General features: G+C 37.7%; 1 protein-coding gene across 4 annotated transcripts in view; it reads right to left on the reverse strand.

Annotated features, from left to right (window-relative positions):
* Positions 1-803: 803 nt before the first annotated feature.
* Positions 804-14407, reverse strand: part of Lrrk (Leucine-rich repeat kinase) — a 307174-nt gene continuing 293570 nt past the window's right edge. For all 4 annotated transcript variants that reach the window (XM_071599499.1, XM_071599498.1, XM_071599502.1 and 1 more), the window contains 6 exons: positions 13651-13894; positions 8755-8971; positions 6465-6707; positions 5114-5325; positions 3552-3685; positions 804-2698 (listed from right to left, as the gene is read on the reverse strand). In XM_071599499.1, the coding sequence (XP_071455600.1) occupies positions 2297-2698; positions 3552-3685; positions 5114-5325; positions 6465-6707; positions 8755-8971; positions 13651-13894 (1452 nt within the window). In that variant the 3' untranslated portion in view covers positions 804-2296. The remainder of the gene's footprint in view (positions 2699-3551; positions 3686-5113; positions 5326-6464; positions 6708-8754; positions 8972-13650; positions 13895-14407) is intronic.

Consider the following 14407-nt stretch of genomic DNA (forward strand, 5'->3'; position numbering starts at 1 on the left):
GTAATATTGTAATGAAAGTCTTAATGTTGAGCAGTCAATGAATGCTTTTTAGTAAAAGAAAACTGACTGGTTTGATGCAACAATTTCAGAGTGTAAAAATCATTCGCCTTGACCGGGATTCGAACCTGGATCCCTCAATGTCCGGTCGAGTGCTTTAGCCAGTTTAGCTATCGAGGCTTCCTCTGAAATTTTGGGGGCTTTAAAGGAATATTTATTTAATGCATGGTTAGAATGCACTTCCAAGCCATTATTTGAAAATCTGGAATGGGATCCTTAAGAACAAAAACATTATGACATGTAATGTACCTATTTGTACCAATTCATTATGTACCTATTTGTACATATACTATCAAGCATCTCTTCATTCCATTCAACATGCCCATTTTATATGAAATGATTGGTTGTTTGAGGTGTGACTTCAAGGATTTAAATCTATTTTATAATGAAAAATTAACTTTGTAAATTACCAGTATTTACCCAGAAACAACCTGGGTTTCAATATTCAACGTCATCATCAACTCTTACAGATATCCTCTACAGATCTTTATGTATGTTGGGAGTATTAGATTGCAGTCATTTGATAAAATGGGGGCAACGTTGGTAGTATTAGATCTTCAGAGTCATATTTCACGCGTTATGCCTCGACCTAGAGGCTTAATCTTTCCACTGTGATATGAAAAACTCAGGTTAAGCATTTATTTACTCACCTAGTGTAAGCGTATACACATAATTAACTGTGGAAACATTAAACTCTAACTCTGAAACTGAAAAGGTTTACACAAAGAAATGCTTTTATTATTATCTGCTATGCATTTTTTATTAAATAAAATTTCAGAGAGATCTCTCGTAACATTTTCCACTATAGTTATCACAATTGCAGTGGCATTTTAATAACATTCGGTAAGTTATTTCCTTTGCCTTTCATTTCACCTCATTTGATAATTATTCTGCAAAAAAGGATACATGACATGAAATACAATACGCTGAAAAACACAAATGCGTCACTGGAATACTGATGCACAGCTGCTCATTCATACACAGCCTGGTCAACCAAGTACAAAACATATTACCAAATGATCACAGTGATATTTTTGTAAATAACAATCACACCTAATGTGAGAGAATTTCATTTGAACATCAGGTGCAATGTAATGCCATGATCACGTGAACACTCTTCAAGATATGCACGATTGAAATCATTTTAGGAACATATGAACAATGAGTAGCAGTACAGCAATAAATATGAAAGTATATTAACAGATACCCTGAAAAAGGGTAAGTAAAACAACAGGCCACAGATAAAATTACACAGTAAGGGGGAATACGAGATCATACATGCGGTCTGGCAAAAGACCATTCTTTAAGGACTTTTATCCTTATCATTTCCTCAAGAATCCTAAGCACAAAGCCTAAAATTGTTCTCCTAGTAACAGGATCAGTGTTTAACTGCATGTCCAACAATGCAAACATTAACACAGCACAACAACTTGTTGAATTTCATAGCACATGTTTGAATGGCAGGATAAAATAAGTGCCACCTCTGCACTAAAACCTGAAAACATTGAGATACACCCACAAAAATTATACTTCTGGCAAGCCTATTCACCATTAGTCATTGTGCCCCTTTGGACAACCATATTTTCCATGCATATAAGATATATGTATATATATATAGCACAAGCAAAATATCATTCTATACATATCTTTTAAGTTAAAACTTTTGTATTTGCTATTCACAAGTCACTTCTATTCGTAAAAATATTCAAAATGCTAGCCGCATGGGTTATTGATAGTACGTAAATCACATTAGTTGAGACATTATTTCTTAATTATGGACCCTTTTTCCTCAACTTGCTCTTTTGTTTTTTTACTAAAATTCCATTCACGTAATCTTTTTGGTACATAACCACTTAAAATCTCATTTTTTTTTTACATTCTGTAGACCGATTTCCTAACACTCAGATACATCAAACTGCAACAAAATGTTGCAATAATAATTTAAAATCTGCTCCTCTAAAGCACGGAGGCACTGGAAGAACAAGCTGCCACTGGTGAGCGGCAGCACATTGGTGAACATAGACAAAGCTTTAAAAGTCGTGAGCAATGGAAATCATATCCCATCACTCATAACTGTGGCCATCTCTTTTCGGGTAAAAAATATCAGACCTACCAATCAAAAGCTGCACAGGACACCCGGCTCAGGTATTGTGACTTGTGATTGATGATAAAAATGTCAATGACAACGGAGCTTCTGCCTAGAGGAAGAACAATTGATTCCAGAAACCCCTCACCAATCTCATATAGGTGCCCACTGCTCTCCAGCTGCCCACAGCAAAACATATGATGAGCATCTCTTTGAGCCATCTCCACGGTCATCCTGTCCTACATCATCGGGCGTGGCAGGGAGGGCAAAATCGGTGTATCGTGCCATGAGGCTTCGGTAACCTCGTCCTACTGTGGCCACCAATGGACAACGCTCTGGTGTTTGGCTGCACGAGGATGAATTGGAAGAGGAATTGGGAGATTGGATGGATTGCAACGAGGGCCAAGGGTTTAGCTCCACTATGACTCTGACCTCCTCTTCGTATGGACGGAAGACTGTGATTGGGCGCATTGAGCGTCTCTCGGCAATGACAACACACCCCCATGTGGTCCCAATGTACAACTCTCCGCTGCCAATTACAGCCATACTTGTAACCTAAATAATTACAGGAAGATTAATTGACATCACAAACAACCAAAAATGTCCAACAACAAAATTTAGGTCTACACAAAATATAAATTTTAACCACCTTCATTTGAGGTTGCTCAACTGAATCTCTAAAAAAGTATTTACTTATTTTTATGAGTAATTTCACGTTTCCTATTTCCTAAAAGAATATATCATTCCCTAGATTATGATTAATGACTAAATAGAAAAATCTGAATACATGTTAAAGCAATATTCTCATCGCAGTATATATTTAGTATAAATCTGTGTACTATGCATGCCCATACAAGTTTCCCTCCCTGTTTTTTATGGATAAAGGAAGAACTCTTAACAGTGCTGGCGCTAACAGAAACGACTAGTTGGAATTGCAATAAAAGCATTGATATAAAAATTTTAGATTATATACAATTTTCAGGAAAAAAATATGTTAAATAATAATTAGCACAATAATGCCCAAAAGAGCCTCGATGCAGAGAAATAACTGTGAAGTCCCAAGAAACTAAGAATCTGAATTCATGTATGATGTGTACTCTCTTTTTCAATTGTAATTTCAGGAATAAAGCCATACATAGTTGTGCTGGGTTTATATGGCACATACAAAGGAGAAAAAGGAACTATAGCATGCTAATTATTTAAGATCCTAATTAATAATAAATTTAATTAGATAATATAGGTAGGTATTATATCATTTTCATCATGACAAAGAAACTAGGCCAAAAACAAGGCTAGAGTACTGCTAATGAGGGATAAAACTTTTAAATTATTCTCTCATCTACCTTAATTATACTAAATCCAATTAAAAAAGAAATTAAAAAATTTCCGATATGAGGAACTACAATACCTGGCATCTTCCTGGGCTGAGATGCTCTTCAATACTGATAGACTTGAGGCTCTCTGAACAAGGAACAAGTTTGGAGCAGTCCAAACGATTCAGGATTGTCCTTGATTTTGTTTCCCAGTGATAAACTACACAACCTGAGAAGGAAAATAGAAAAACCATTTATGAAACGCTTGAAAGTCCCATTTGGAAGGATCATCAAACCATAAAACACACCAAGAAAAGATTTTTTAATTTGTTACCTCAAAAAGAATAATGGACAATATGGAAACCCGATTTCTCATCAATAAACTTTGGTGGTCAAAAACAGAAATGGGAAATTTTTGTGGTTGAGTTCATCTCTAAGTTGTCTAGATGACTCAAGTTTTGCTTACTGCTTGTGACTTGCTAATTTCTTAGAATAAACTTATATGATTTTAATGACTGAATACTTTCAACTACGCACTTAAACTAAGGTGAGAGGAGAATCCAATAATGATTATGAGTGCTGACTTGAAGAAAACACTGCAGGATTAATTAAATATTTGTTTCTTTCAGCCATTTAGAGTCAGGATGGGCAGTACTAGTCAGGGGAGTACGATAGTGATGTCCATTATCATAAATTCTTTTAAACATACATCCAGAAGAAGTGGTACGTTAGTCATGGAAAGGGCTGAAGACTGCATTGAAAGTTGGGGGGGAACTCAGATTTAAGAATGTGGATAAAATCAGATTTGTGGATGATCAAGCATTGCTTATCCAGTCAGTCAGGGTTACAACAAGATTGCAGAATCAGTGTGATAAGTTTGGGATAAGAATTAAATAAAAGAAAATGAAGGTAATTAGAATTCACAATACATAGGAAGACATAAAAATATTAAACCGAGGAACATAAGCTTAAGCATGTAGAACAGTTCTCCTACATAGGAAGTTGAAAATAGGTAACGGAATTAAAGATATAAATAAAAGACTAGTGAAAGCTTTAATATGAAATGCAGTTTTATATGGTTCAGAAACTTGGTCTTTGGGGCAAGAGAATAATCATAGATTGAAGACTCTTTGAGCTTTTGCTCTGGAGAATAGAAGAAAATAATGGACGGAAAGGAGAACACCATGTTATCATGTTATCACTGAATATGTTAGGGGAAGAGAGGTGGCGTTGGGAGAAATTCCAAGAAAGCTGGACAGGTAGATGCAGGAGATACTGCAAGGTAGTGGGATATTGAAGATGGTAATAGAGGTAAGAATTTTGGAAAGGTAATTTAGAAGGAAGAAAAGAATAGTCATTCTGGATGAAATTGAGGGAGGTGGAGAGTATGCATAGATAAAGAATGAGTTATTGTAATATGTAGTATGGGGTTTAAGGATACTTTCTATTATGTTAGTTGGAGCTTAGGAGTACAATTGTGTATAGCATGACTGTCCATCAAAATCTACCCTAATCCAATAGACTAAGGCTTATTTAATAGTAATAATTATTGTTCTATCATTTGCATGAGTCTGTGTATGCAGTGTCTCAGAGAAAGCATGCAAGAATAAACAGCTTCACTACCCCAAATGAAATGAAATAAGGAAAGAAAACATACCTGGATAAACATATGACCAAACTGAAGACTCTTCTTCACTCTCAGGGTCAGACAATGATGCTGGAGATGATGCTGACACTAGATGCAACACTTCTAGTCGCTCAATAATAGGCTCACAGTGGTTGACGGTCTCTTGAGAAGTCACCATTCCATCGCGAATAGTGTATATTGATATGTTTCCTTTGGATTCACCACACCAGAGCTCACACTCCCTGATCATGAGGAATAAGTAATAGAGCAAATAGCTATATCAATTACCTACCTCAACAGAATAATTATCTATGTCATAAAAAATTGATTAATAACATAGACAAACAGCTCCAAGCACATCTCACAAAAATCTGTAATTTTTAAAAAAAGTAATGTTGATTACTATTACAAAAGCATACAAAACTCTTAAAAAGTTTAAGTACTCAAACCCATAATTATATTTCAAATGCCGATGCCAAACTACAATCATGGCAAATAAAAATTACCAAAATCCACAGATATGTATTCTTTAGCAATGGTTTCAAATGTTGTCCTACTGAGCCACAAGGCTCTCAGAAGTGAAAATAGGGTTTATGTACAATCTGAATAAAACAACCAATCCATCTAAAGAAGGAAAGAGAATGATATAAACTATTAAGAGGCTCTTTTTAGGGAATTATAACAGACACAGTTCAGCATTTTTTTATATCTCTTGTTTTATTTTTCTAGTAATTTAATTTTTTAAGCATGAGAAATTAAAGAATATATTGTATTAATCATTCACGTAATGACTTTTGCCAACCAGATAGTGATTTAATTTTTATTTTAAGATATTAATAACATTTAAAGTTCAATAGATTATTTTCCAATCAGCAAAGCTTCATTTGCCACGTTAAATTGAATAGATTGGCTTACATAAAGAAAATATCATATGATAATTCTCAAGGTAGCAAAAGTATTCCGGCATGTCTACAGAAATGTGTTAAAATTAACTATTCAAACATCTATCCTCTTTGGACTAAGTAAAGTTTTCACAATTGCCATTAATAATTGTTGAAAGTGCCTAAGAAGTCTTACTCTTTGAAAATTAAAATCGATTTGGTGATACAAGAGGCTTAGAAAAAGGGCTGAAGAAATGGGATTGAGATTAACTTAAAGGTTTATATGATAATAGTTCACACAAAACATGCCAAGAAATGATGCTGTTTTGAACCTGATCAATTGATTTTCCACTGCCTTCCAAATATTATTAATAAAATGCACTTGAAATTAATGTTTCCCCAATGAGTATGGTTCAACAGCAATTTTCCAATGAATGTACCGTTATTTGCGACAAAGAACTGCATATGACGAAATATTCCAAGCCAGAATGATAGCGTACTTAGTGTGGTCGGATCCAACAGCAACGAGGGTATGAAGTGCAGAGGCTCCAGAATGAAGGCGTGCAATGACAAAAGAACCTTCTCCTCGAGTCGGAGAAGATGGCAAGGAATCACTGCGCACCAGGAACACACTTCCATCTGACATTCCCACCACTACACGCCCAAGGCCTTGAAGTTCAACAATCGACCTCACACAGCCACTCCCAAGGGTGTAAGAAAACACAGTGCTGCAGTCAGAGGCCCTGGAATAAAAAAAATTATTAGAGCATTAGATACAATCCCATTGCAACTTTAAAAGAAACAACTTTTTTTGATGAAATGAAATTTCAAGAGGTAATATATGCACCGAATTAAGTAAGCCTGTTCACAGTTCTTCTGCATAAACTCATGTGCTTTGTGGCCTTTTTTTCCTAGATATCCTTCCTCCATTGCTGCTGCATGTCCTTTTGCTATTAAAGAGAGTTTGAATCTGAAGAAAGTTCAAGATAGGAGGGGGGAGTGTTTTTTTTTCCTACTGTCATTCGGTGTCATCAGGCACCAGATGGTACACTCTAACACCCTTTTGTCATATGTTGTGTTTGCTTCATACATGGATATCTTCCAGCAGTTATATTGACACGGTTCAATTTGATGAGGGTAGAAAAAGAAACTTTGCACTTCCACATAAAATGTGGAAGGGCAAAGTTTCTTTTTCTACCCTCATCATGAAGGATTTCCACAAATTTAAGCCTGAAATTGATATGTTTATCAAGGTTCAATTTATCTCTGTGGTCATTTGCCTAAGGTTCAGCACAGTTCCTAAAATTAATAGGCACAAAAAAATAGTGGGCTTTTGTGGAGAGTGAAAAACCAGAAGTAACCAAACATTCTGGAGAAATAGCAAATGTTGCTATATGATGAAATTACAATGCACCAGAATCTTGTGTAAGAAATTGACGGTGAAACATGTTTGCAATCCTTGACACTAATATAAACAGAAGAGCCTTAAGAGAAACATCTCCCAACCATCCCATCACTGAGCAATGGCTAGCCTAGTACACAAAGGCTAGACGACAATTTGACTATGCAGTATAAACAGTTCTGCAAAATAACTTGTTCAGGGACACAACAATAATTTTGCTCTTCATCAGTCATTTATGATGTTGATGAAGTGATTAATATACGTTGACTGTTACCACAGGTGTTGAAATAAATGATTTTATGTCCATCAAAAGGAATAACTTCAGTCAATTTTTAGGTATTTCACATTTTTTCTTCAAGTTAAATGCTTGATAAATGGATGCACACATTACATGAGTGAGTGCGGTTATATGGTGTATACAGTATGTTCTAAATGTAACTAAATGAATTGGAAAGTGTAACTTTGTAATTCTACACACACGTGTAAATTTACATAAAGTTACACCGGAGAAAACAAATTTCAAGGAACTAAATGAATTTTTTGTTTAGCCAAAGGTAGCACATAACATTTTACATTCCCCAGAAGATGACTGATTTTATATTTTAAATAATAGCTTACTCCTAGAGTGTAACAAACATGGCCATGCGAGACTAACTGAGCCCATGAAACCCATCCAGATGCAAATTAATTTATTTCATTCCATTAATTATTAGGAATATCCCCAATTACAAGGTATGTAATCACAAACTCTTCAAATCTTTAGCTGCACTCAAATTAAAATCTTTTCCACAACAACCCTCTTTTGTTGCAGCAGAGATTTCATCCTGCATTTTTAGAATACCTGAGATTTAAGTCACAAAATCTATTATGTGATACAGTTAAATAAATGGCAATAACAAAGTTTTGTGAAACTTCATGATTCTTTATTCATTCAATTCAGAAAATGTTATCAACTTATCAGAGCTTAAGGAAACAGTTTAACAGTTACTATTCTTTTTGTTTTCATAATTATTAGTGAATCCATACAATATTAATGGCCAGCTTATAGCACTCCTTGGTTTAATTTAAGTAAGTGAATTCCAGCAAATAAAATATTTTCCCCAAAACATTAGGAATAAATTGTATTGAAAAATATTACTTTATAACAACATTTTATCCCATTAAAAAGTGGCTGATGATAGAAAGGCAATGTTTTCAATGAAACACATCTCCTATTGTCATTGAATAAGATATAGTTTTCCATTACTCATAACTTTCAGTTGGGTTGTGAGCCTCAGAAAACTGTGAAAGCATCTACTGCAGTTGCAGAGAAACAACCGCTAATCAATCATTACCTAACTGATAAAGCCAAGGGTTTTCACAGCAAAAGAGAAGATATGGATACTTACAGGACACCATGCACATGTCCATTGGCATCGCCAAGCCAAATGCATGAGCCAATCGGGCAAGCAGCAGTGGGCACAGAGCAAGGTGGAGAGGGCAGGGTGCAGTACTGGACACAGCCCCGCCCCTCACCACTTGCCACCAGCAGGTCAACTCTACCAGCCCCACGCCCCAGCCACAGTTCTGCATATGACACTCCTTCATCTCCCGTTATTGGAATGCCTAAACCCAAACGGAAGGAAGGGATAACTGAGTATCAGGACAAGTAGATGAATAATTTTATGAAGAGTACCTAATTAAAATTTGAGAATACAATCAAAACCATTTTTTTTACAATCATCACAAAACTAATAACCCATCATTTTGAGTAGTGATAGACTGAAATTATAATAAAAGGAGTGAATCACATGATGTATTGGTCCAGAGTAATAGTTCAGTTTCGTATTGGATGAACACGGATCCAATAGTAAGAAGCATGAACTCCATGAACCACAAACCATAAACAATTTACCAAAACCACAAAAACATTTACATAAAGGTGAGAAGACATGAATGTTTTAAAATATTCTTCCAGATGAAACATGCACTGTATAATGTGCAATGACAGGTGCCCAACACGGACCATTATTAATGATTCCCCAATTGATGGTCATGCCTACAGTGATAGATACTCAAAAGGCCATTCCACTCAGCATATGCAGTGATTTCAAATTCTAATACATCCTATTTTTTCTAACAGACTTCTTACACCAATATGATTAAAAAAAGTCAATAATCTTAATACGAGTGATGGACATGTTTTTCACAATGATACTATGTCTGCCAAAAATGCTTTTGTAGGAGTTCCTGGAGCCCGCTGGAAAAACTAGCAGGTCTGTAACCAAGGCTTCTTGGGTTCATTGTTAATGACATTCAGCCTACTTTGAAATGCCAATGAATGCACATTTTCACAACGATAATAATCCCCAGACTTCTCTGAAGCATTACTTCACCAAAATATTGTAAAGAGTTGATCTGGGGTACATGAAGAATCGAACTATTTCACTAGGCGAACGCCTATCGCGAACTATTTCGATAATAGCAGCTCTTCAATTGTACTCTGCACTTGTAAGTAACGGCCATTTGAGGTTATGACTGTTTACTAGATGCCTATAGCTTTAAAGAATGCCAATCACAACCTGCAGTGGCACTAGGATATGGCGGGAAATTCAAATTGAAATTTGTCCGGAGATAACCACCACACCCTGTATATATCAATTTTTTTAAGGTAATCTACCGGTTAAGGTAGGTTTTTGGAAGGACACAACTACCAAACAAATATTTTATTACTCCTAACAAAACACAAAATCCATCATCCTACTCTATATGAGGTCCCTCTTCATCTCTGAGTACTTTCTTCCTCCCTTCATCCCGTCCAACATCCCTATCCTGTTCCTTCCCTTTCCTCTTTTGCCCAACATTCTTCAACATCCCACTGCCGGTCAACACCCCCTTCATCCACTTTTCCTGCCTCCATAGGATTGCTCCCAACAAACCCCTCTCTTCGCCCACCATACCGAGTACTTCCTCATTTGTTTTCTTCTCGGTCCATTTCACCTTCTCCATTCTTCTCCATACCCACATTTCAAAAGCCTCCAGTCTACGTCTATCCTCCTGCTTCAATGACCATGTTTCCGCACCGTACATAGCAACGCTCGATATCAAAGTTTTTACGAGTCTTTTCTTAACATCCTTACTCAAGGTCCCTGTCATCAACTCCCTCCTCCTTGTGAGAGCCTCTTTGCCTAGCGCAATTCTTCTCCTTACGTCCCTACTACTTTGACCGTGTTGGTCCAAAACACTACCGAGATACGTAAACTGTTCTACCTGCTCTAGTTTTTGCCCTCCTATTTTAATGTTAAGCTTGGCCTTTTTCTTTCTAGAAAATCGCATAACCTTTGTTTTATTAATATTGATTCTCATCCCATACCTGTCGCACTGAATTTCCAATTCACTCAGCAATGCTTGCAGCCCCTTGGCTGACTGACAAACTAAAGCTTGGTCATCCGCAAACCTAACTGATTTTACGAATTCCCCGCCCACTTTCATTCCTACCTCGAGTTCTTCCCATGCCTCTTTGATCATTTCCTCTGCATACAGGTTGAACAGCAACGGTGATAATGGGCACCCCTGCCTTACACCCCTTCCTAACACTGCCCATCTTGACTCCCCGTTTCCCACTCGCATTTGAGCAGTCTGAGACATGTACAGGTTGCGGATTAGCCTCCTGTTCTTTATATCTATTCCTATTTTCTGCAATATACTCATTAGTTTTTCCCAATTCATTCTATCAAACGCTTTTTCGAAATCTACAAAACAGGCAAATACCTCCTGGTTTTGTTCTATATTCCTCTTGATTAATAATCTCATTACTGCAATGGCATCACGCGTACCTCTCCCCTTCCTAAACCCAAACTGATCATGCCCTAAGTAATCATTTGCCCTACTCTCTATCCTTTTGTTTATGATCCCAAGAACAACTTTAGCTGCGTGGGATATCAAACTAATTGTCCTATAGTCCTCACATGACGGGGCCTTTACCTTTTTCGGAATAGGAACTAAAACTGATCTCACAAAGTCTTCCGGCCAGATTCCCTCCTCATAAATACTACCGATCAGCCCATATAGCCTCTTCCTCCCACATTTTCCTAAGCATTTTAAAAGTTCCACGGGAATGTTATCTACCCCCACGGCCTTATTTAGTTTCATCTCCCTTAATGCCCTTTCTATCTCATTGTCTAGTATGCCTGGACCTAAGCTGTCTTCCTCTACGTCATTTTCTTTTTCAATGTCTAACTTTGTTGGTCTGAGTTCTTTACTATACAGTTCTTCTATATACTCCTTCCATCTCTCTTGGATCTTTCCTGCGTCAACTATTACCTTACCCGCCTTATCTCTAACTGTTAGCATACCTCTTCCTTTCTTACTTCCCGATAACGATTTAACTTTGCTGTACAGCGCACCGATTTCACCCTTCCTCTGCAGACTTTCCATATCCTCGCACTGCGTCTTCCACCATGCTTCTTTTGCTTTATTTGTTGCCCGCCTCAATTTATTGTTCAATTCTTTGTACTTCATTTTGCCTAATTCTGTTTTTATATTCTTCCATTTTCGCCGCTCATCCATCTTTGTAATCATCTCATCCGTGATCCATGGTTTCCTAGTCCTTTTAGCGTTAACGGTTCCAATAGTGTCTTTTGCGGCTTTAGACAACCCTTTCTTGATCATTTCCCATTTTTCTTCGATAGTACTAAGCCCTTTACCATCCTCCATGATTTTCTCTACCGCCTGTTTGTATTCCTTCCTTTTCAACCCATTTAATGCTTCTACATTCCATTTTCTAACTCGCCGCCCCTGCCTTATCTTTTTGAAACGTACGCTACATTTCATAACAACTAAATTGTGGTCTGAGTCCGCATCCGCTCCCGGGAAGCTGTGGGAATTTATCACACTGTTCCTAAACCTGTGTCTAACCAGGATATAATCTAGCTGATATCTTCCTGAGTCACCTGGCATTTTCCATGTATACCTGCGTCTTTTGTGGTGTCTAAACCAAGTGTTGGTGATGACTAACCCCTGTCTCCTGCAGAACTCAACTGCTTTCTCCCCGCGGTCATTCCTCGTGCCTAAACCGTAGTCCCCCACCTCATCATCATCTCTTTCTTCGCCTACTGTCGCATTCCAATCCCCCATCACCATTAAATGTTTCCCTGCAGGAACACACGCGATCATGTCCTCTAACTGATTGTATATCCTATCGACCTCTTCTTCCTTATGGTTGCTCGGTGGCATGTATACCTGAATAATAACTAAGTTCATCGGTTCTGCTTTTATCTCCACTAGTAGTATTCTATCCGTTACCTGCTCTATGTTGACTACGCTTCTTCCTACCTCTTCATTTAATACTATGGCAACCCCTCGTTGGCTCTCGTCCCCACCGCTGTATATTATTCTATACTTATCACTCCAGTAATCCCCGCTATCTTTCCATCTCACCTCGCATAGACCTAAAATATCTATATTTCCCCTTTCCATCTCTCGCTTAACGTTCTCCAATTTCCCTGTCCTCATCATTTTCCTAACATTCCACGTTCCTATTCTAACTAATTTGGTTTTCTTCTCCTGCGTCTTCTGTCCTGCTGGTGCTGGTTTTCCCTTGCAATGGTTTCGTGGGATGACGACCGCGGAAGCCTTGCCTCCCCCGCTGCCGGGCACGACACACGGCCGATTGGGCCGAGCCCCGTGGTTGCCAGGACTCAAAATCTCTGTATAGTCCATCATATTTTTCTTGGGAATGATAATTGAGGTGGTTTCCCATCGCCTTCCTCAATAGTGTTTTTAACGTGACACCATCACATACTGGCCGCCCCACTGGGGTCAGACGCCATTGCAGCCGCCTCACTGAGGAACAGACGCTGCGTGGACTACCTTTCGTCTGGCTCCTAACCTTCGACCTATCTGGCATGGGTGACCCTACCAGGAGCAATTTTTATTACTCCCGCCAGCACAGCTCTAGGGGTCATCGGAACGCACAAGCCCTTCCACCACGTCAAGGTTGTAGTCCAGGGAGGGGGTATATATCAATATACTATATCAATTCTGAATCAGAGAGAGAAGGGATGAAACTATTTTCCTGATCACATTTTTTTCTAAAAGGCAAAGAAATCACAGCGTAGCAACTACGTTTGAAAATGACCTATGGTTCAAAAACAAGTATGAAATATTTGGCATCATCAGCTGTTTGTTATTCTGTCCACATAGAAGTCCATATTATTTATTTAAACCTGCAATGCTCTTTCAACTAAATTTTTGGGCAATGTTAACCTTCCCCTTGGGATTCATACGTATTGACCCATACTCACCACTTTGTGTTTGCATAATGTGCGGTGATGGGACAGCATGAAGCATGGGGAGGGCTGATGGAGGGGCAGGGCAGGCACAGAGGACAGGGCCCCCAGCAGATTCCAGGGGGAGAACATCAAATAAGTGAGTGAATTCTGGAGCAGAGGCGATGGAGACAAGCTGGCTAGCTGACGGACGATCCCGAGGTTGCTGTGCCCAGCATAAAGCCATTAGATCCATTATGTAGCTGGGCTGTTGCGTTTCCTGCCAAATAAAGACATAGAGATTTGTTAACTTAAAACATTATACATTGGAAACAGAAATATCCATAGAATGTGAAAAAGTAAGTTGGACTAGCTTCGAATAAATTGGTGATATTAAACAACAAAAGAGCACCTCTATTTCTGATTTCTGCTGTATTTTCTGTATGTATTACTGCTTTTTCAAATGAATAGCAGCTGTGTATGTGAATGATAGCAGCTGTATGAAATAATGATCTTGGTTACAATTAACTAAAAAATAATTATGCAGTTTTTTCTCATTTAAACTACATGTATATCTGTTACCATATAACATGTTGGCAAAATAGTAAAGAAATATAGCTATAATAATTTTAAACAGATTTATGAGAGATAGATCAGCACACACATGTAATATTAATATTCTATGGTTGCCATTGATTCTTAAAGGACTAATAGGGACACAGGACCTGAAGAAGTAAAGCATTATTGACATTTTGTATTTTCAAATTGGCATTTGCCTTTCTTCTTTCCTTTC

The sequence above is a fragment of the Hetaerina americana genome, unplaced genomic scaffold (assembly GCF_022747635.1).
Source record: "Hetaerina americana unplaced genomic scaffold, ioHetAmer1.1.p SCAF_11, whole genome shotgun sequence".
NCBI lineage: Eukaryota > Metazoa > Arthropoda > Insecta > Odonata > Calopterygidae > Hetaerina > Hetaerina americana.